Source organism: Anabas testudineus, chromosome 11 (assembly GCF_900324465.2).
Source record: "Anabas testudineus chromosome 11, fAnaTes1.2, whole genome shotgun sequence".
Taxonomy (NCBI): Eukaryota; Metazoa; Chordata; class Actinopteri; order Anabantiformes; family Anabantidae; genus Anabas; species Anabas testudineus.
The window spans coordinates 21,036,046-21,058,682 of record NC_046620.1 but is presented as its reverse complement, the minus strand read 5'-3'; the positions used below and the strand labels follow the sequence as shown (position 1 = coordinate 21,058,682).

General features: G+C 39.5%; 1 protein-coding gene across 3 annotated transcripts in view; it reads right to left on the bottom strand.

The window, feature by feature from the left end:
• The window catches only part of phf14 (PHD finger protein 14), an 87,871-nt gene that overhangs the window by 10,529 nt on the left and 54,705 nt on the right, over positions 1 to 22,637 (bottom strand). For 2 of the 3 annotated variants that reach the window (XM_026347517.1, XM_026347518.1), the window contains exons 16-17: positions 21,293 to 21,414; positions 4,347 to 4,464 (exon numbers count right to left, since the gene is read on the bottom strand). In XM_026347517.1, coding sequence (XP_026203302.1) covers positions 4,347 to 4,464; positions 21,293 to 21,414 — 240 coding nt within the window. Of the gene's footprint in view, positions 1 to 4,346; positions 4,465 to 17,601; positions 19,831 to 21,292; positions 21,415 to 22,637 lie in introns of those variants that run through there. The other variant, XM_026347519.1, reaches the window with a different exon arrangement.

Sequence of the window (22,637 nt, the reverse complement as noted above, 5' to 3'; positions counted from 1 at the left end):
GTTTGATTTTTCCACAAAGCTAGACCCCCGCTGGGTGAGGAGTAAACATGCATTATGTTCCTCATTCTAAATACCAGACCATCTGATGAGTAATGGGGCCTATTTTTTATTCAATTTGCTCTATATAGTAAAGTCAGCCAAGTGTGACACTTCATTAACTTAATTAGGCTAACTTAATTACATTCTTTCACAGGTCAAGCGATGAAGCTTCTGATTGATGGCACAGCTTGTAATGGCAATCTTTCTGAATTGGGAATGACACCAGAAAGTACATTAGGTGCTACAAACAAACAAACAAACATTACAAACAATTCCTCTGAAAAATGCTCTGCAGCGTCAAAAGAGAAATTCTATCCTTAAACATATAACTGGCATATATACTAAACAGAACCAAATGCCTTAACAAAGTTTTCAAATACAAACTGCTTGATCCACAGCCTATGGAAGTGAAGAAAATGAAACTTTTACAGACTGTAATTTCAACAGTTGCAATCCTTTTGATGAAAACAAGTCTGAGTGCAGTTAAAGTAGTGCATCCCACACAAGTTCACAGCTGAGTACTTTAAACACTGCCTGAGCAACTTTAAGAGCTTTTGGCATTTTAAACCTTTTATCCAAATCTTCTGGTCTGATTCACCGTGAAGCCCAGCGTGCCAGGCAGCGCTGCAAGGGTGTAAATAAAGCCTTAAACAAGTCCCCCCAGGCACGGTAACAGACTCGAATTAAAGGCCATCCATATATTACAGCAGGAATGTCACTTTATTACGAAAATCAATTCTGTGAGGGCCGGGGGCGACAGCGGGAGGGACGTGGCCCTGGTCAGAGTGAGGTTTATCTAAGCTGAGCAGACTGAGAGAAACACAGCATCTATAATGAACTCAAGCCTGTCTAATAAAGCCTTTTATTGCCCATTTGCACAACAGAAACATGCACCAGTACCAGTGCTCAGCTCTTGCATTCTCCTGCAACATTGTCAACCAGCAGCTCATCTGTAATTTCTACGGCTCTACAAACACCTCAACAATACAAGCGAATCAGACGGACTAATCCGTCATCAAACAGATATTGTGTTATTAATCAGGACCTCACAGACAGAATACGATTTACTGTGACCTTTAGCAAGAGACAATAAGAGAAATACCACTGTAACAAAAAGACGTGTCCTAGGCTTTGTTGTGCTTGGTGGGAACTATAGTAAAAACATTAGCTTTGTTGTTCATTTGCATTTGGTGTAGTCACGCAAGAAAAATACAAATGAACTGTGGATCACAAACAAGAAATCACATGATTACATACATCACATAAAGCATTGCTGCATTGCTCATTATTACCATAATGAGCAAGTTAGCATGTAGTAAACCGTCCTCTATTTGTACGTTTGCTCTCTCTTGCTCTTGCTTTCAGACGTGGATGAACAACACTTTGTATGTCTGAGCCTTTAATGTCTGAAACTAACAGAACAAATAAAAAGGTTTTACTCATGGTGTTTATACTTGGTTTAAACTACCCCTTCCAATATTTAGTGCATAACAGAAAAAAGGCTGCTTTCAAACAAGAGATTTAACCAAAACTGTGGTGAGCATCACATATTGCAAGATATTCTGCACTGTTCCCTGCTCACCGCCTCTTCAGATGTCATACATCTTCCTCTCAGATAAGAGCAGTGGCTGCAGGGAACTCTGCCAAATCACTTCCTGTACTCATTCTTTGTAGCAGACTGTCAGGCAGAAGGGTTGACCGCCCACTATCTCTGTCAGCAGCTGAATCTCAGTTGCAACCATCAGGTAATATTCTGCACTTAATGTTGGCATTTAAGAAACATACTCCCCCCACAGGTAAAAACGGTGCATGACTTGGCATTTAAAAGCAGATAATAAAACTTTCTTTAAATACAGCTCACATCTCCGAGTGCTTTTACATGCCCTTAGTGAAGTCAATTATCTCCCCACATTTGCTATTACTGAGACACTCTGAGCACCCTGTGCTTAAAAGGTGTGTACATCATGCTTTCTCAAAAATGTCACAATCTTAACAGCCTCTCAAAGTGTAGACACTGCAGACTAAGAAATGGCGCACACGTGTTGACTTCTTTCATCCATTTATTGCTTAAACATGCCTCTTCAACGTGCCGGATGAACACAAATTGAATAATAAATATCCTTTAGAACCACAAACCATTCACCCAATACATGTATCTGGGCTACGTTCCAAAGCTGAACATAAACATATTGGTATAACCAACGCTTTGAAAGAGTTGAGAATTACTGAATATAAGTGATCTTGCTTTAAAGGAATTGACAAACAAATCATTCATACTAATTTGTCATGCCAACACTGCAAAAGCTATTCTGTTGTCACCAGTGAAACGCTTCTCTGGGGCAGAGAAAGCCAAAACCAGGAGTTTCTCCCTTTTGATGAAAACAAGTGGGAGGAGGTTGGGCAACAACTTCATAGAGACGCGATACTCCAGAGGGTAGTATATATTACTGAATACGTCCAAAGAGCTGTACAAAAAGGCCTCTTGTGTCAACTTCAATTACCAGACCTGTGTAGTCTGCTGGGAGCTCATAAATAACCGACACTGTGCTAGAGCTTGGTTTCTTTTAATTTTGCTAAACTTTCTTTAACTTTGCAAAAACCCCCATTGTGAGTTTGACAATGTTGAAGTGCAATGCTTTTTATTCTTATTTCTATTTATTAAAGCGTTATTTAATCACCTGAATGACCACCACAGAAACTTCATTTTTGTTTATGCTGATCATACATGCAGTGCCAGGAGCATTGTCACGGTGCATTAGTTAGTAGTTAAGAATGAGATAATTGGACAAAATACTGTTGCAAGGAACGAACCCTGGACCCCTGGAACCCTGAATTGGATATTGTATTAAAAAATTCTATTCGATTCGATCAAGGGGTTTTTTTGTTTGTTTTATTTATTTATTTTTTGTCTCAAGGGAACTGTGGTGAGGTTTACCAGATTAGAATAGAATTGTAATTACAGAAACTGACTACACTGTCTCTGATAGAAAGCTATTCACATCTGAAACTAGAACATGCAGTGTGGACTCTAATACTGCTAATATTCAGCTTTCCTTTTTGTGTTCTTTAGTGCAATAAAAACCAAAAGGCAACTAAGCCAAAGACTGCCGATCAGACAATTAGCTTAGCTAAAGTCAGTGTAAATTTATCAACTGAATGTCAAAGACAAATACACACAGGTACACTCAAAGTCCATTTGAAAAGGAATTTGATTCTTCTACAATTTTATATTGGGGCCACTTAACATTAAAGAGGTTTAACCTTGTGGCTTTCTTCATAATGAATATTTCGTTCCTGTGATTCAGCAGTTCCACCATGGCTTTTATAATTCACTTCCTCTGTGCCATCAATCAGCCTTTTTCTCCACATAGATGGAGCCTACAGTAGCAGGACAAACTAGTAGTTATTAGAGAAATGGAAATGGGTATACATTTATTATTAGGCGGAGAGGCCCACAAATGTTACCACTTATTACAATATAATTCAATAAAAACAAGTAAACAAAAACACAAATAAATGACCGAGTTCTGCTGGCAGGACATTTTGTTGATTTTTTAAAAATAGTTTTTGTAGTTTTTAAGAAGCTATTTTTAGGATGGAAAGGTTTCCTGTTTCATGTTACACTTGCAGCAACAGAATATGCATAGGTAGTTTTGGCCCTCACAGGAAATAATAACTTTGTATTCTTACAACTACCTATAAAAGTGTTTTTTCAGTGATTTCCACCAAAAACATAAATATTCAGTTGAGTTTTATTTTTCTACAGTAACAAAATGCAGAGATGCATTTTTCTGGCAGATTGATATGTTGTGTGCGTGTCATGTGCAGCCTTGTGTATTGTGTGTGTGTGTGTGTGTGTATGTTCTTTCAAAACAACACATACACTTCCCCTCAAAATTATGAGAAGATGAATATAAGATAAAACATTTCAGCTTTTAACTCCAGGTGTTTTTATCTAGATCTGATAGAAAACCTTGAATCGTGGCCAACATTCCATTTTTACTAAAACTACCAGCTGGTTCTTATGTTGTGGCTGATTAGTGTATGGCTGGCAGTGGGGATGGCCACCTCGGAATAATGCATGAACGCTCCCATCTTGATATAACAGGTTTGCCTGTTTGCCTGAATGCAGCACAATCAAACACAATCAGATCAGTGCTGATTTTGTTTTTTCGATTTAGCACACAAGCCATAACAAACAAAGAATGGTATACAGTACGTTTCTTGGCAGAATCTGCAAAACAGACCAAGCCCCACGATGAATTCGTTTTCTCTGTCATACACACACATACTGCAGACACACTCACCTTGGAGGAGGACGTGTCACACTCCTGGCAGATCCAGCCATAACCCGTCTGCTTAGGGGATTTCTTCAGTGGGGGGTCCAGACATCCAAAGTGATAGCAGAGCTGGCACTCGTCACATCTGAAGCGCAGACAAGAAGGCCACGTCACGTGTCACATAGTGTAAATATATAAAATAAAGCCACCATGTTCTGTCATGACTCCAGCTCATGACAGATGACGGATGACAACATTGCAGATAGGTGTCTGTCATTGATTTGCTCATGCATTCCAAATCCCACTAAGCTTGGACAGTAGTACTACTGTTCTAATTTTCTATTTTCCATGCTTTAATTTTAAGCATAAATTGTATAAAGGAGTCCAAAATCTTAATTATACATTGACCTGACAAATTAAAAATATGATTTTTTTCCCTTTTAATATGGAAACTGGTAAACCATGCACCCTGTACATCCACTCTGTTTTCTCCTGGTTTTCAGGTCCCTTGTGTGACTTTCCCCAGTAATAGAGATGAATAGAGAGGGTTCAGGTTGACCTCCCTGCCTGTTACTGGTGTTATCAGATTTTCACTGAAGAATGTGAATCTCCTCCATTGATTTGGATATAATTGGCTGTAATTGTGCTGTGTGTGTGTGTGTGTGTGTGCGTGTGTGTGTGTGCGTGTCTACCAGGCAAAGGGAGACTGTTGAAGGGCAGCCAGCCTCATAAATGATTAAAAGGAAAGTTTGCTACACAGGTCACAGGTTAGTCTTTTTTACATGGACTCATGCTTTGAACATAATATACTATGTCAATGCAGATTCACTTCCTGTTGTTGGGTATTTCAAGATATCTTATATGATATTTTAATTAGAAATGATTCCTACATGACTACTAAACTTTATAGCAATCACATTTACTGTAATTTGATAATGACTACTGAGTAAAGCAGACAATTTGTCTTTAAATACACTTCTGCTCTCTGAAATGAAGATCGCTTTGATCCAAATGTTGCTCTTATAAATTTGATCTTAGATCCTAGATTTTACTATTGCCTCAGGTTTGTAATAAAACATCCTGTTAGAACTCAGTTTTAGTCAAGCATGAGTACTAAAGCCAAAAATTATTCCACAGAATATAGCATGATTTCTGAAGAAGACGTTTTAGTCATGCATAGGTTTTTACTGACGCATTTAAAGTAAATTCTCATACTATTCAAATCATGAATCATAAAAGTCATAAGAACTGTGGTGAACTAACTCTGTTGGTGATAGACAGGTTGTGCTGTGTGCTGCTGCCTGACATACAGACATAACTAAAAGGAGGCAAAGAAAACCACAGTGTTAAAATGAGGACACTTACTGAGGGTTAAGTTAGTTTCAGCTGTAACACTTAACTGGCGTGGGAAGCATTAAGGTTGTTGCTATGGTTACCTGCTGTAAGTATGTGGATCTAAGGTTTAAAATAGCGTGGAGTTTGGATGGACTGTAAAATGGCAGTCACATGTGATATCCCAATAGAAAAGAAATGATTTTAAGAGGGAACGTGCGTTTTCTTGTTAACACATTCACTACTATCATTACATGAAGCATTTGGGAACCTGTTGATCCCCTACCTCTCCAGAGTCAATAAAATGAAAAAGATTTAGTGAGAACTCTAAAGGTAATTGCTGCTTCTTGACACTGATTCAGATTTTCATGCTGTGGTTTTCTCGATGAATATCATGAAATCACATTATACACTCTGTCCAAGAAGCTGCCTGTGCATGATTTATGGTAGTCTGTGTTTGGGTACCAGTTACTAGTCCTCAACAGTGAAGCCAACTTTGGCTCAGACAGTTTGATAGTATCAATTGCAGAATGGTCTCTCAGATTTCGACTGAAGCGAAATTTGAAATAAGCTTGAGCTGATGTTCCAGAGGACAGATTGAAAACACCTTCTCCATAAACATGGACGAGTCAACAACTTGTTGAAGCATTTTGCAATAGTGCATGTTTCATCTGTTCAGTGTTCCAGTCCAGTAGATTTCACTACTCTTCTGGTTTATCCCTAGTTTAAACCACTTCACACCTAAAATGTTGGTAATAATCCTTCACTCAACTATGGTTAAGTATGCAGACTGTGACGAATGTTCGAACAAATGCTACAAGTGCTCATTTTACAAAGTGACTTCACTTTCTTGAGCTTGTTTTTTACCCGTGACTGTTCACGTGTCTTGCCAAGCTAGACATTTTGATTCAATCAATTAACCTGGTATCTAGACAAACTTATAAAATGAATTTATGAAATGCAGTCCTCTGGCACTAGACTAAAAACTGTGAAATAGGTATAATAATATACCTGTAGTGTTTACACATTAAGCATGGTAGGTTTACTAAAACCATAGTAGAAGTTTAATTGGCATAGACAGCTCTTATGAGTTGTAGGGGCATAAGCTAACAGCTGCTGCATATTAGCACAATTATGCAGAGGCAGGTGGGTCTCTCTCATTCATGTGCGCGTGCGCTCACACACACACACACACACACACACACACACACACACACACACACACACACACACACACACACACACACTCCTGGATAAGCTGAGCATGCATATCTGCCTGGAAACAATGAGAATTTAAAGGGCCCTCTGGCCACCTAGTGAATAGAAGACAAACGACCAAAGTGTGTGTGCTCCACTAATGAGCACACTTCTATTGTTGAACACAAACTGCCAATTGATTTCACATGAATTTCCAACTAAGGCAAAAAGGAAGGAAAAAACCCTTCAGTTTCGCTGCTGGAGACTCTTGAAGACCTTGCAAACACGCCAGAGGGCTCTTTTCATTTAGCAAGACTGTGACAACTGCACACATGCTTCCCTAATGAACCCTTTGTAATGTGCATCGTGGGAAGATCTTTGAATTAAAGCATTACCCACTGATGCAGGCATAGGGTTTTCTGTGTGTGTGTGTGTGTGTAATAATGTGGTTTTTAACCTGTATTTATTCATAGAAGGTGGGCTAAACTCCATCCTCTTTTTTGCTGAGGATAAAGATAAACCTCATCCTTTTCTAGCAAAACAGGGCTTTGGACAGTCAGACAAACTATTTTTGGCTTAGACCACTGTGACCATGCTCACATCTGAGAGTCAGGTGCAAACTGAAACAATTATTCAGCCCAAGAATCCATCCTAGACCACCCTGTTCAAGCAAACGAAATGTGAACAAGCTCAAGTCTCATATCGTTGGGATAAGTGTTCTATTGTTTGCTGCATAGATTCCAGACTGCATGGAACTGTGCATTGTTATTTCTCAGTAACTCAAACTACTTTTATGTCATTTTAATTCTGCTCTAGCCTAAACTAATGTTGTAGAATGACATTGCCAAATGCCTACAGCAGTAATTGTGCTAGGCAAAAATAAAATTCAATCAAAAAAAAAAAAAAAAATCATCATCAGGCACTGCTGACATTAAGAAAGCTGGAAACTGCTTTTTAAATACAGCTTTATTGGAACAAACTTCACCTGTCTGGCTTCTACCTGTGGACTGTTTGTTCTGTGCTTGTAACCAAAGTACACAGAAATGTGAAGGAAATTTTAGTAGTAAATAATTAGTACATTAAGTAAATGATGAAGCCTAACTGGGGCACGTCTCTTCTCTCTAGCTCATTCTTCCACTAAAATAACTGATCAGAATCTGTCACATTCATATTCATTTATCATGAGCAGTTAAATTTTACAGACTCCTGTGTCATTCACATTGTTATTTTTTTTACATTTACATTTCAGTCATTTAGACGCTTTTATCCAAAGCAACTTACAAGTCATTACAAGTTACGATGGTAGGCAGGGCAGCGTGATGAGGTCTTGCCTAAGGACCCCTACTGGTGGTAGACCACGGCTGGGATTTGAAACCCAGTCTCCCACATGGGAGGCCGTGATGTTACCACTGCACTAACCAGCTGCATTTTAAGCTAAGCATTATGTTGTTTATTTGAATTTGTAATTCTGAACTGACTGTAGCGCAGCAATACTTTCAACTGGCTTTGCGCTGCTTTGCCTGTACCAATCTCACACCTTCTTGTTCCTCTCACCTGAGAACCAGGTGGCACTTGGCACATAAATAGTTGTTCTTTCAGCTTTCTCTAGCTCACATGCTCTCTCTGCCATTCACTGTAATGATCTATGCACTATATCTATACACATATGAAACAATCAGCAAACCTAAGAGATTCTTAAATATATATTTAGTAGAATATATCTATTATATTGAAGAGACTACCGTAGCATTCATGACTCCAATAACAATTCAGAGTCAAGTCTAAAATCTAGGCACATCATATTTTGTAATACTCCTGACTTACATGAAGATCAGATCACGTTTTATGACAACAGGCACCTTTCCCACCTCGTTCAAGCAGGCCCAGATTAGTCCACTGAAAAAGCCTTCCCTTAATCCCCCTCTTGTGGAGAACTACAGACCAGTCTCCCTTCTTCCATTTCTGGCCGAGACCCTGGAAAGTGCAGCCTTCAACCAACTCTCTGACTTTCTTTCCTGGAACAACCACTTCGATGTCAGTCTGGGGAGTGGTCACTCTGCAAAAACAGCACTTCTGACTGTTGTGGAATCCCTACGGGTGGCAAAAGCTGCAGGTAACTCCTCTGTATTATTCTATTAGACCTATCTGCAGTCTTTGACACTGTGAACCATCAGATCCTTATGACTCCACTCTCTGACTCTGGATCAGCTCTAGCCTGGCTTTGGTCATACTTGTCCGGACGAACCTTCAAGGCATCCTGGCAGGTGCATGATTCTGACTCTCATAACCTAATCACCAGTGTACTGCAGGGCTCGGTCCTCTTCTTTTTTCCTTCTATATTTCTTCTCTAGGTTCTAGCATCCATTGACATGGTTTTTCCTATCACTGCTATGCAGATGACACACAGCTCTTCTTGTCCTTTCCACTCATCTCGCATCTCTGCCTGGATGAGAAAAAGACACCTTCAACTTAACATCTCCAAGACTGAAGTTCTAGTCTTCCCTGCCAGACCTTCGACACAACACAACATGAGCATCAACATTGGATCTGCAGTGATCGTCCCCGCTAAGACGGTCAGAAGACTGGAGGTCATTGTTAATGACCAGCTGACCTTCACGGATCACATCGCCTCAGTCTCTAGGTCATGTAGATATGCCCTCCACAACATCAGAAAGATCAGACCCTACCTGACGGAGTACACGACCCAACTCATTGTACAGACATTGATCATATCTCGTCTCGACTACTGCAATGTACTACTGATGGGTTTACCGGCATCCACGACCAAACCCCTCCAGATGATCTAAAATGCGGCAGCACGCCTCATTCTCAATCAGCCAAAAAGGTCTCATGTCACACCGCTCTTCAGATCTTTGCATTGGCTTCCTGTGGCTGCAAGGATCGAGTTCATAGCTCTGTCTCTTGCCTACAGAGTGGTCGACTCTACAGCTCCATCTTATGTCAGTTCAATCACTCAGGTCTACATCCCCTCCTGTCCACTGCGCTCGGCCAGTGAACGACGTCTGGTGGTACCAGCACCACACAGTCGACACCAAAGGAAAACTTTTTAAGCTCAGTGACCCCACGATGGTGGAATGAGCTGCCAAACTCGACCTTGGTGACCTCACCTCGCCTTAAAAATGTTGGTGCAGTCTCATTGTAGTGAGAATTGCTTTTGACACAGGTTTATCAGAGGTCCCTCCTGAGTGAAGTTATTGCTGGTCAATTTGACTGTTCATGGAAGAGCAAATGATCCGCAGGCCACCAGAAAATATCCTGTGCTCCCAACAAGCTGTCAGTAGCTGAGCAGAGTCCAAAAAAAAATGACACTGACAATTTTAGCATTAGCATTACTACCATTCTTTGTTATTTGGGTTGCTTCTCTGGCAACTGAACCTGTGCATAGTTTCATTCCAAATGGTCTAATAGACATATCAAATATACCAAAGTCGTGAACTGACTGACATTACCCTTCTTTGAGTGACAGTGTTAATGTAGTTAAAAATTAAGGCCTAAAGAGGGGGCATGTTTCTTTGATTCAATTAAGTCTTTACTTACCACATGCAGGTGTGATGATTGTTGCTTGCTTGTCCCACATTCGATTTGGCTAGTATTGTGGCCCAAATTTCAATTGTCTGGTTATAGGTGAAGCCAAGACAAACCTTTTCAGAGCTTTGAGATGTAACATTGTTGGCTCCATCAATATGTTAAAGTGACAGCTTTCTGTGATTCTGTGATTGATTGAGAAAGTATTAAATATATTAAATATATTAAATATGAGTCAAAGATAACAAAAGTAAACACATCATGCAGTTTTACAATGAAGGTTTTTATTATTAAGGGTAAAAATAAATCAAAAACTACATTGCCCTGTGTGAAAAAGTGAAAACGTGAAAAAACTCAGGTTCATCACACCTGAGCTCAATTTCTCTAGCTGCACCCAGGCCTGATTGCTGCCATACCTGCTTGCAATCAAGAAATCACTTAAACAGGACCTGCCTGACAAAGTGAAGTAGACCAAAAGATCCTCAAAAGCTGGACATCATGCTGAGATCCAAAGACATTCAAAAACAAATGAGAAAGAGAATAATTGAGATTTTCCAGTCTGGAAAAGGTTATAAAGTCATTTCTAAAGCTTTGGGACTGCAGTGAACCACAGTGAGCCATTATCTACAAATGGCAAAAACATGGAACAGTGGAGAACCTTCCCAGGAGTGGCTGGCCGACCAAAATTACCCCAAGAGCACAGCGACGACTCATGCAAGAGGTCACAAAAGACCCCACAACAACATCCAAAGAACTGCAGGCCTCACTTGCCTCAATTAAGGTGAGTGTTCATGACTCCACCATAAGACAGAGACTGGGCAAAAATGGTTTGCATGGCAGAGTTCCAAGACGAAAACCCCTGCTGAGCAAAAAGAACATAGAGGCTCGTCTCAGTTTTGCCAGAAAACATCTTGATGATCCTAAAGACGTTTGGGACAATTCTCTGTGGACTGACGAGACAAAAGTTGAACTTTTTGAAAGGTGTGTGTCCCATTATGTGTGGGGTAAAAGTAACAACGCAGAAAAAGAACACCATGCCAAGAGTAAAATATGACGGTGGTAGTGTGATGGTCTGGGGCTGTTTTGCTGCGTCACAACCTGGAAGACTTGCTGTGATAAATGGAACCATGTATTCTGCTGTGTACCAAAATATCCTGAAGGAGAACGTCCGAATCTAATTGAGATGCTGTGACATGACCTTAAAAAGGCGGTTCATGCTCGAAAACCCTCCAATGTGGCTGAATTACAACAATGCTGCAAAGATGAGTGGGCCAAACTTCCTCCACAGCGCTGTATCAGACTCATTGCAAGTTATCGAAAATGCTAGATTGCAGTTGTTGCTGCTGAGGATGGCCCAACCAGTTATTAGGTTTAGGGGGCAAACACTTTTTCACACAGGGCACTGTAGTTTTTGATGTATTTTTACCCTTTATAATAAAAACCTTCATTTAAAAACTGCATGATGTGTTTACTTGTATTATCTTTGACTAATAATTAAATTAGTTTGTGACAGTGACAAAAGTGTGACAAACATGAAAAAAATAAGACATCAGTAAGGGGGCAAACTCTTTTTCACACCACTGTAATTTTAGTTTTAGGCACTTTATGCATTGATGTGCACTATAAAATATATTGTATAAAATAAAATAAATTATTCAATCAGAAACTTTTGGGTGACATCAAAGAGAAGTTGTCCAGGAGTACACTGCTTGCCTAATGGTTGTGGCGCATGCTATGTAACTACAACATCCTCAGTTTGAGTTTGGCTGGCTTTTGTGTGTCATACCCTCTCTCTCCTGGTGTTTTCTGTCTGCCTCTATAAAGACCACTGTAGAATTCCAAGAAATAAACTTAAAAAAATGATTAACATCTCTGTTAATAAGGCTAAGACCTGGCTAGTGATTGATTCCACCATTAGGACCTTGAAGGATAGTGAATTTGTACCTTTGTTGGCTAGTGTTTAATATACCCAGCATTATTCCTCATCTCTTCACTGTCTGAGTCACCTAATACCACCAGCTACCTCTATCTGCTCCCAACACTGCCCTTACACACCTAGCCACAGCAAGGTCCTTGATGTTATCAAAAGAATTTGGCCCTGCTTTAATCAATTGAGCAGTGCCCCCTCCCCCTTCCTTGTACTTTAGAAGCAGACAAAATCCAATCACTCATAAGAGAGGTTATTGATTGATGTAATCTTATTGGAGGTGAGGTGGTGGAGGGTACATGATTGATTGCTTCTGTCTGCTACATGTGTTCTTCTCAGTTGGCGATTCGTGTCCACTTTCATTTGCCGTTTAATCTCTGTGTGTAGTTCTCAGATCCACTCCTCCCCTCTGTTGTCGCCCTGGGCCGTGCTCTCACTGAATGGGGCTGATGGCCCACAAATTTAAGCTAGTTTTGTTTGATATCATCCACCTCTTCATAGTGGCTACAGTGTTTATGTCCAGGTCTCATAAAGACAGAGTCATTGCTTGACAAACCACAAAGAACTTCTATTCAATCACACAAAATAATGAAATATTCAATGATGTATCACACAAACTAAAGAAATCACATTGATAAGGACAAAGCTGTCACTCTTATATTGAATCAGGTAGAATTGAAAATCATAGGCTAAATGTAAGTTCTGTAAGCTGCAACTCCAATCAAATAGCTTGAACGTAATATTTGAGATATAGTGTTGCAGTACCCAACAGAATAAGCTTTATCCCAAAACAATAAATGCATTTAATTCTCATGTATATTTAGTCATTTGGCGTACACTTTCAAAATGACTTACAATTGAACATACAGTATGTACAAAATGAGCAGCTCATATAACAACTGCTGATTTATTTTTTTGTTAGTATGTTTGTTATAAAACTGTAACTAGAAAGTTTTGCTCTTATGGTGACTTGTAACTTGGTCTGTTGTTGTTGTTGCTAGTTTCAGCTCAGTAATCACAGAGCATTTACACCTTTGATCGAAAAAAGGCACCCAAATATGTTTGGGCGGTCGGTATGAGGAGGGCGGTATTGTGGAGTGATTTTTTTAAAACCCAGTTCACCACTTGTTAAGTTACGACAATCATCTAACTAGAACAGGAGATCCACCTTCCCTATCTACCTCTCTTAACACTGATGACTTTGTCACCTTCTTTACCAATAAGGTGGCAGCCATCAGCTCCCAGTTCTCTCCTTTGAATAAAGCCACTCCACTAAACTCTTCTAACTGCACATCGCTGGCCCTGTTTGCAATTCTGACCGAGGACCATCTCTTCTTAAACCATCCTACCACCTGTTCTCTTTATCCAATCCCCTCTCCTTTAAACAACTGCACCCACACTAATCCCAGCCATTACACAAATCATCTCTCATCTCTCACAACAGGCACCTTTCCCACCTCAATGTAAGTAGGTCCAGATTTCAACACTCCTTCAGAAACCAACTCTTGACCCCTCCCTTGTGGAGAATTACAGACGTGTCTCGCTTTTTCCGTTCCTTGCCAATAGCCTTGAAAGAGCAGTCTTCAAATAACTGACTGACTTCCTTTCTAGTAAAGACCTCCAACCAACCAATCTGGCTATAAGAGCAGTCACTCCACAGAAACAGTACTCCTGAAGGTCGTGGAATTCCTACGGACTGTAAAAGTTGCAGCTCAGTTGTCTGTCTTATTCTTTACTTGATCTATCTGCAGCCTTTGACACTGTGAACCACCAGATCCTCCTGTCTGCAATCTCTGATTTGGGCATTACTGGTACAGCTCCAGCCTGGCTCAACCCTTACTTATCTGGATGAACCTACAAAATATCTTGGCAGAGACAACTTTATAATTCTCACTGCCTCTTGGGGCTCAGTTCTTGGTCCTCAACTACTACTGGCTTTTCTTATCATTGCTATTTCCACTATCTCATTACGCATCTCTATATGTCTCTCTGACATCGCTGATTGGACGAGAGAAAGGCATCTCCAACTCAACCTTTCCAAGACAGAAGTTCTGGTCTTTCAAGCCAGACCAATACAACAAAACATCAGGATCAACATAGGGTCTTCAGTGGTTGTTCCCACTAAGTCTACCAAAAACCTTTTCAACAACAGAAAGATGAGACCCAGCCTTTCAGACTATGCAACACAATTCATTGTGCAGGCTCCGGTCATATCTTGTCTGGACTACCAGCATACACAATCAAACCTCTCCAGATGATCCAAACTGCAGCAGCTTATTTCTGATCAGCCAAAAAGGACATGTTACAACACTGAATATTTTACACTGGCTTCCTGTAGCTGCCCGCATCAGGTTCAACTCAACAGCACCTGCCTACCTGAATTCCCTCATCCGTGGTCTACAATTCCTCCTGTCCAATGTGCTCTGCCGATGAATGACGTCTAGTGGTCCCATCACCTTACCTCAAAAGACGCCAGGGTAAACTTATCTGCTAAGTGGTTCCACGATGGTGAAACATCCTACCCACATCTGCACACTCACCAACCTCACTCCCAATTTTCAAAAATCTGCTGAAAACAGAACTCTTCCACAAAAAAAAAAAAAAAAAAAATTGCACTTAGACCTTATGAAATAGAAAAAGTTCTTCCTGGGGTACTTTAAAGCTAAGTTCTCTAGGAAGAGTTCTAGTTCCAAGTTCTCCTTGGGTTAGATATTTTCCTTGCCTTGTACCTCACAGTGCTTTGGATAAAAGTGTCACTAAATGTAATTGTGAATGTAAAGTTGTGTTTTTGCCAGAATACCAACAAATTTAATTGAACCCAAGCAATTTGATGAGAAGCTTCTTGTTGGCAACCAGAACTGTCTGCTAAAGTTGAAACTTTAGGGACATTGAACCAAATGTGTGTTAGTTTTAGAAAACCCAGAAGAAATTAAAATTGTAAATTTAAAAACAATTCAAAGAAATCAAAGTCAAACACTACCATGACAGTTATGCCCATTATGTCTATAAGTAAACTTCCAACCACAACTGTATATATGCTGTTTATTTGGTTATTTGTAGCATAATCATTTTGCTCACATACTCTAAGAAATGTTTAGACAGGCTTCCATTTCCATGCCCTCCATTTCAAAATCAAACCAGACCCAAATTAAATCACTGTATAATGAGACAAAAAAAACTGTAAATATTGATGCTTGCTACTTCCCCACTGCTTCGTACTCACAATTCATGTATTGATAGTAGGGTTACTGCCTTTAAAAGCTTCTTTTCTTTCCAGCAGCCCTGGTGTCTGAGCCCAAGTGGATGAAACAAGGCAGAGAATTTATCACAAGTGGCTAATGCAATTACCTTGGGAGTGGCCACCTGACAGAAATCAATATGACACAAAGCACTCAGCCATTGACTCTCATCTATGACAAAGTGTGCTGTGTCTTACCATGGGAAGAAGTGGATTATTGGACTCCGTGAGCCCCTTAGTTTTTGATTTACTATTGGTTCACTGCAACATTATAAAAGAGCCATTGTTTTACAAGAGGAGGAAGTAATGAATGGACTGCTGAAGTTGCACCTATGGAGAAAGGCAAGTCACAGTGGCTGCTTTTATTAACTCATTTAGACAACTCTTTCACATTTGTGATTGAAAGGAAGCAATAGCGAGTGAGCTGTACAGTTCTCACCTGGTGATTTGACTGAAGTTTTCATGTTTCCCAGCAGGGGGCTCCAGTGAACTAGGTACAATGCTGAAGATGTGATTTCAGAAGCAGGTCCATGCCCTCACTTCTGTAGGGCAAACACAAGCTCTGACCTGGCCAGAATCTCAGTCAAATTGCAAAATAAAATTCCAGCAGAGGTACAAAAAGGTTGTACCACACTGCACTTTTTGTTCAAACTGTTTTAGAGAGGTGGTGATTCAGCTGTATGATCCTTTATAGGATGCTGTTTCTGCTGCTGCTGAACTGCACTGCATTAAACAGAGATGTGCCTGTTAGCCTGTCTGATATAAACAGGCCAAACAAAATAACAGCAACACCTAAAATACCCATAGCAAGTAGGAATGGGAAATTATCTTGTCCTGTATGTATGATTTAAAAATTGACTGGGAGGCACAGTGCAGTTAAAAGAGGATATGACAAAAGCATTTAAAGAGGAGGAACCAGGAGTGTGTATACCTCAGGAAGTATTGTAACTCACACCGTGGCGAAATCAGAACGATAAAGAGAAGGGGAAAAGCGCTGGGGAGTAATAGATTTTAGCTGCTTGACCACACTTCCCACACAGCCCTTGTCCCAGCTCTTATGTTTTCTGTTTTAATAGGGAGGAAAAAGGTGAATTCAGCAAAAACAAAATATCGCCATTAAATCATCTCCACAGATCCTGTGTCAGAGCAGTAATGGGAAATGCACTCATCATCGAAAAGGTTACTGCTTTCCAGACCCTCCTTGCTAGCTTTTCTCTCTTTTTATCCATCAGCCCCTCCTCTTTCTGCTCATCTTGGCCTCTGTCTCATCCCCCAACCAGAAACCAGCTGTAGCCAAGCTGATCTTTGGTTTTCAGTCCCCAAAGACCTTGTGGTTGAGGATGAGGGATTAGGGCAACTACAGTTGACCAGTTGGAGTTGGATCCATCTTGGAAAGGTGCAACCATGCTGAAAACCAAAATGCATCTCTTTTTGTGTCTCCTACAATAGTTTAATGATCAAAGGCTAGAAAATATTTATACTCTTTCCAAATTTGATGTCAAACAGTCAAAATTGGCACTTTACTCGACAGGACATGGCAGTACTGACTCTTCACATGTCAAAAACTCTGACCCTTAGACAAATATTTTAGGACCTACTATACATCTGTCAAAAATGTCACCATGTCATCTTTTGACCTTGATCGGCGCATAGTGTTTTTCAGTTTTTACAGAGAAGTGAACTCAAATAACTGTGTATATATAAAAGGTTTCCATAATTATGTAATTATTGTAGAAATATGCCTTGTTGTTTAGCAGCTTTACTAGCCTATACTCTACATCTAATTGGGGGTAAGTTCTATTGTAAAGTTTTAGAAGGTAATTTTAAAGATATAAGTATGGTAATACTAATATACTAAAAAATAAAATACTAATATATGCACATCAGTGACTGCAGTAAGAGAATCCAGCAGATCCTGTGAGAGAATCTCTCACGCACCCCCCTTCGCTGGTGATAAATCACAGATGACAGAGGGCATTACACGCACAAATGGACCACCGCTGCTGCACCTTTAGAACAATTAATTAGCTGACTGACACTCATTTATCACTGCTGCAATAAGGTGAAAAAGTCAAGAGTTTATTAAAGCCCTGCTTAATTTTGAAGAGCCTTAGGCCAGAGGTTGAGACACTTCACACACACAACAGCAGCAACATTCACATTCTTACTTCAAACAGCATCACAGTAACACAGTACACAATTAATCAGGAATATTTTCTTAAAAAAACTCTGTTTGGCAATTAAAAGAAAAATGATCGCTTCAAGACTACATCACAAATCAGAGTTTAACTCTATTCACAAAACAAGCTTATGATATATCCTCAAGTATGTAGATACACAAAAAAAAACAGTTGTATGTTTGGCCTCTTCAGTGAATACTGTACACATTGTCACACTATATAGCTACCTGGCATTCAAATTCTACAAGACCACATCACTTACTTTCAGTTTAAAATTTTTGTACAGATCCGAGTAAATAGATACAGCCATGCATTGTAGACCTGACACACAGTGTTTGAGACTGAATGAGTATGAGTCATGGGAAATAACTGCTCAGGAGTCAGCAAGTCATTCTGCACAGAAACCTCATTTCTAAAGAAACCATGGTGGTGCTGGTGTACACACCAGAGGCAGAAAGCAGTAACTGCATGGATTTGACTGTTCCCAAAAGCATGCATATTGGGCACTGGGTGGGCAATGGAGTGACATATGAGGGCAGAATATGGCACTTGGCAGAGCAGCAAGCAACTACTGCTTTGACAGCGCTGACTTTGGGCCACCGGGGAAATGGAAACAAAGATGGGTTATTTCTGAAGATGTGTCAGTTTCACTGTCACTTCAATATATTGAGACAGAGCAAGATTTCTAAATGCCTACAACATCAAATACATTTGGACTAATAATTATGTGGCATTACCACTAATTACACTAGTTTGTTTCTACTACAGATGCTTTTTGTAGCATTACATTACTGCTACACAAAAAGAACTGGCTTTTGTATACACAACACTGACTTAATAATTCTGGTCCTTCCCTAATTTAAAAAAAACACAACACAACACTATGAGAAAGTCTAGGTTCAACTATGTCTCCAATTAACTGAATTTACACCAAAATTGTTCTTCAGTCAGTACGACTGATTGGTACTGATTAGAGGTCATACAAGGAGGTCAAAAGTACACAGCACCAGCCTAGATAGTACCAATCAAAAATATTCATAATAAAAATCTATATTTCAAATATGCTGGATGTTGGGTACAGGCAAGCACCTAGAGGCACAGAGAGAATTAATTTGGGCATCCAAACTCAGAAGATCCTAAATCAATTGTTGTGGAGAGTGCAGCAGTTTATGACTTTTATTGCTCTTTGAGCTTTTTGCTGTGCTTCCACACTGCAAGCAACATGATCAACAAGCCAATAGTCTCTCACTCATTTCCTAGTGACTGCAGCAAAATGCACCAGAAATACCAGAGCAGTAGGAATGCGTGTCAACGTTTGACCATCTTATTACATATAACAGCCAGATGGGCATTCAAAGAAATGAAATGGCCACAGGGGTTCCTGGAACATCAGTCTATCTTCTGCAGTGAAGTCATGTTGCTTGGTGTATTTGTGCCTGTCTTATTGGATTAAATGGACTTTATAGGAAACTGGCTCCATTCCATAGTTGGAAGACCATAAGTTTATGCTTAAGATTAATCTCTGTTATGATAGCCAACATCCATCAAAAGAAAATACACCCCATTGGGCAATTTCACAAACCTTTAAAGAGAAGAGAACCCTAATCTCTAATAATGTGTCTAATAAAACATATATTAAATAACAGTTGCATCTATCAGGTGGTTTAATGGTATGCTCTTACTACACTGGGCAAGCAAAATATTAAAATATCAAAATATTAATGAATTAGTATTTTAAGTAGAAGTATGTTTACTGACCAAAATGCCCTGGCCAGAATTCTATATATGCTGACCTTTGCATACATAGAGTGACAATGCTATAATTAAAAAAAGATTACCAGGTTACTTGTCCTGTAAACAAGCTGGTTCCAATATTAAACATAACTTGCTTATCCACTTAATTTTTGTTGGATAGTTGTTGGTCCAGTTTGGATCAAAGGTGGTTGTGGGGCGATGCGAAAGTCTTGTTCTTCAGTCTGACTCGAGTGCCTTTCTTCAAACGCCTCAATTTGCCTCTCTCTGTCTCTAAGCCAACGGTCATCTGTCCCGAGTTTTTATGGAAGGTGAGGTGGCTGCCCCGGTTCTCACAACCTGTGCAATGCAAAGATAGAAAGAGTCAGGGCAGCACACCTCACACCCCAACGAGCAACCAGCAATTCAAGTGTCTACCTTTTTCCATGTATTTTCATGATACTGATCTTGACAATTCTGGGAATTCTAAATAATTCTGGAAATTCTGGACATTGTGTGTGTGTATATATATATACACATATATATACACATATATATATACACATTATATAATACAACAGTGCAAGATACAAGTGAAGCAAAAGTAAAGTATGGCATGGTCCTTACTGCTCCCTGTCTACACACACAGCTTTGTAAAGTATTGCAAACTAATTCAACCCAACTCAAAAGTAACTGTTCTATTTATTTTATACAGCACTCAACACCAGAGTAAAAAAGCAATAGAAAGGTAAATTCGTAAGTAAATACCATATTTAAAATCAACTGAGCCCCCACAGACAAATAAGAGACATTTGATGGCCAGGTGAGATTTCCTACATTCCCTACAACCACCCTACATTGAATCCTGCATCGGCAGCATTCATTTTACCAGTAAAACAACAGAGTCATGTTGTATTAAAAAACATATTCTGACTTTTTCTCCGCTCATGCACGCACGCACGCTAGCATGCACTCACTCACACACACAAATTGAAAGTGCTTCTACTCTGGTGGTTTTGTTGGTTTTTTTATGATTGATAAGCCATTTTTAAAGAGTCACTGAACACAACGCTTTCTGTATATATTAAGCAAGAAATACACCACGGCTTAATAACAACTGAAAAAACTGAAAAGTCGAAGCAGGGAATTAAGGAATTAAGGTGACTGAGTGAAAGTATTTCTGTGTAAAATAAAACCATTAGCAGAGCCCTGTATGGCATGACTTAGACGGTGCTATAATGGAATTAGTTCTGAGGATTGAGGCTTTCTCTAAACGTATCAAAATTACATCTTAGGATAAAATGTACTGAAATTACTAAATACATTAACATACAGGACAGGGAAACAAGGAAATCTTTATTACACTAGTTTTATTTAAAAATTTAAGCCTAGGAGCAATTTGAGGGTTTAGAAGAAAATGGAGGAGATGTAAGAGATTCATCATATGACAATGTGCTGAAAAGGTGCCTGCTGTAATCTATTTTTTTTCTCCACAGAATTCCAATGTCAAAGAAAATCCTGTTTATTAGATGCCTGACACCTGAAACCCCCAAAAAGGAGCAGTTTAAATTGTGCTATTCATTACGTCTTAATGAACTGTGCAAATGTATGTGGCAGGTCAATATAGGGGGCCTATGGAGAAGATACCCTCAGCCACCTCATTCTGCAGAGCCCAGGCGGCCACAACCTAATGAAGACTGAACTTTAATCATCAGGAGGATATGGCTGCCTCACAAGACACACTCTCTCACACACACACAGGGCATATCTAATAACCCCCCCGCTCCTTTCCTTAGACAGACTCACACACGCGTCCTCTCACCTCACTAGGTTTTCGTTGTCGCCTGGCCCTTTGCAGGTTGTACACTCAGTCCTTGTGTCATCAGCTTTGGGTTTTTTCTGCATTGCAGATTGTCTTTGACGGCGTTCCCGTAGCAGTGGTTCCTATGGAGACACAACTGATTAGAATCAGTAGTGGTTACAGTGTAAAAAAGAATAAATTTAAATGGGAAAAATGAAGAGTACACGGGAGCAGTATTTCCAAATGCAATTAATGAACATGACTATTAGAAATAGACTTATGTGAATTCTTCACAGCCAAAATCAATACAGATATTTCTAGACTATCTAAACTGTGTGGACAATTTTCTCTGTGATTTTTAAATGCTAAGGATTTTAATTTCCTATTAATCAATTTATGTAACCAGTGGCTTGATACTATACAATATTTACTCTTCTTCAGAGCAACCACTGTACAATGTGTGACATATTAGCTACAGAAATGTAAATACATGGATATATTTGGCTTCAATGTGTCTTACAACACACAGTAGATTCATAAAGTACCCATTTACTTTTTCACATTTTTAATGCTGTAGACTTATTTTTAAAAATGTAACACTGTAATTTTCTACACTAAATAAGCAATAATAATGTGACATTGTATTTTTCCAAATTTATGATGAAATGCCTTATTTACAAAACTGTCTCTACAAGTTTTGGACTGTCCACTCTAGGTCTCTTCACAGATGTTCCCTGGTATGTAGGGACACATGTGACTGCATAAATTAAGAATGAATATGTAATAACATATTTACAAAGGTCTGTCCTGTTATAAGATATTGTCAGAGTAGATTTTATTTTCTGTCAGTCATTATACAGAGTGATGGCAGTTGGCAAGAATGACATCCTGTACAGTTCTTGACACTTGTTTCTTACTGAAGTTGCCTCGCTATTTGTTCTTCATGATGTGCAGCAGTTGCATCCTCCTATCCACAACTAATTCATAGATTTCATAGATGTCCCTAGCACAAAACCAGCATGTTGATATGATGATTTGTAAATCAACATATAACACGTTTAAACTAATAAATGCGAATACTGTATATCATTTTAATAAGGTAACATTTTTTAAAAGTACAGTATTTAACAATTTATAGACACAGCTTTTCACAGACTCAACCTTTACTTCTGAGACTCTCTGACTCTCTAAAGCCTCTTTTGCACAGAAACCCCACTGTATTACTGAGAAGGTGTCCTCATCTTTGAACTGAAAACGCGTCCGTAAAGACGCTCCAGTGTGCATTTTACACAGGGAACTGGCACGCCAGCTTTAGTGGCGTGACGTTTAATATCACGCCACGGATAAGCATCGCCTCCAAAACATT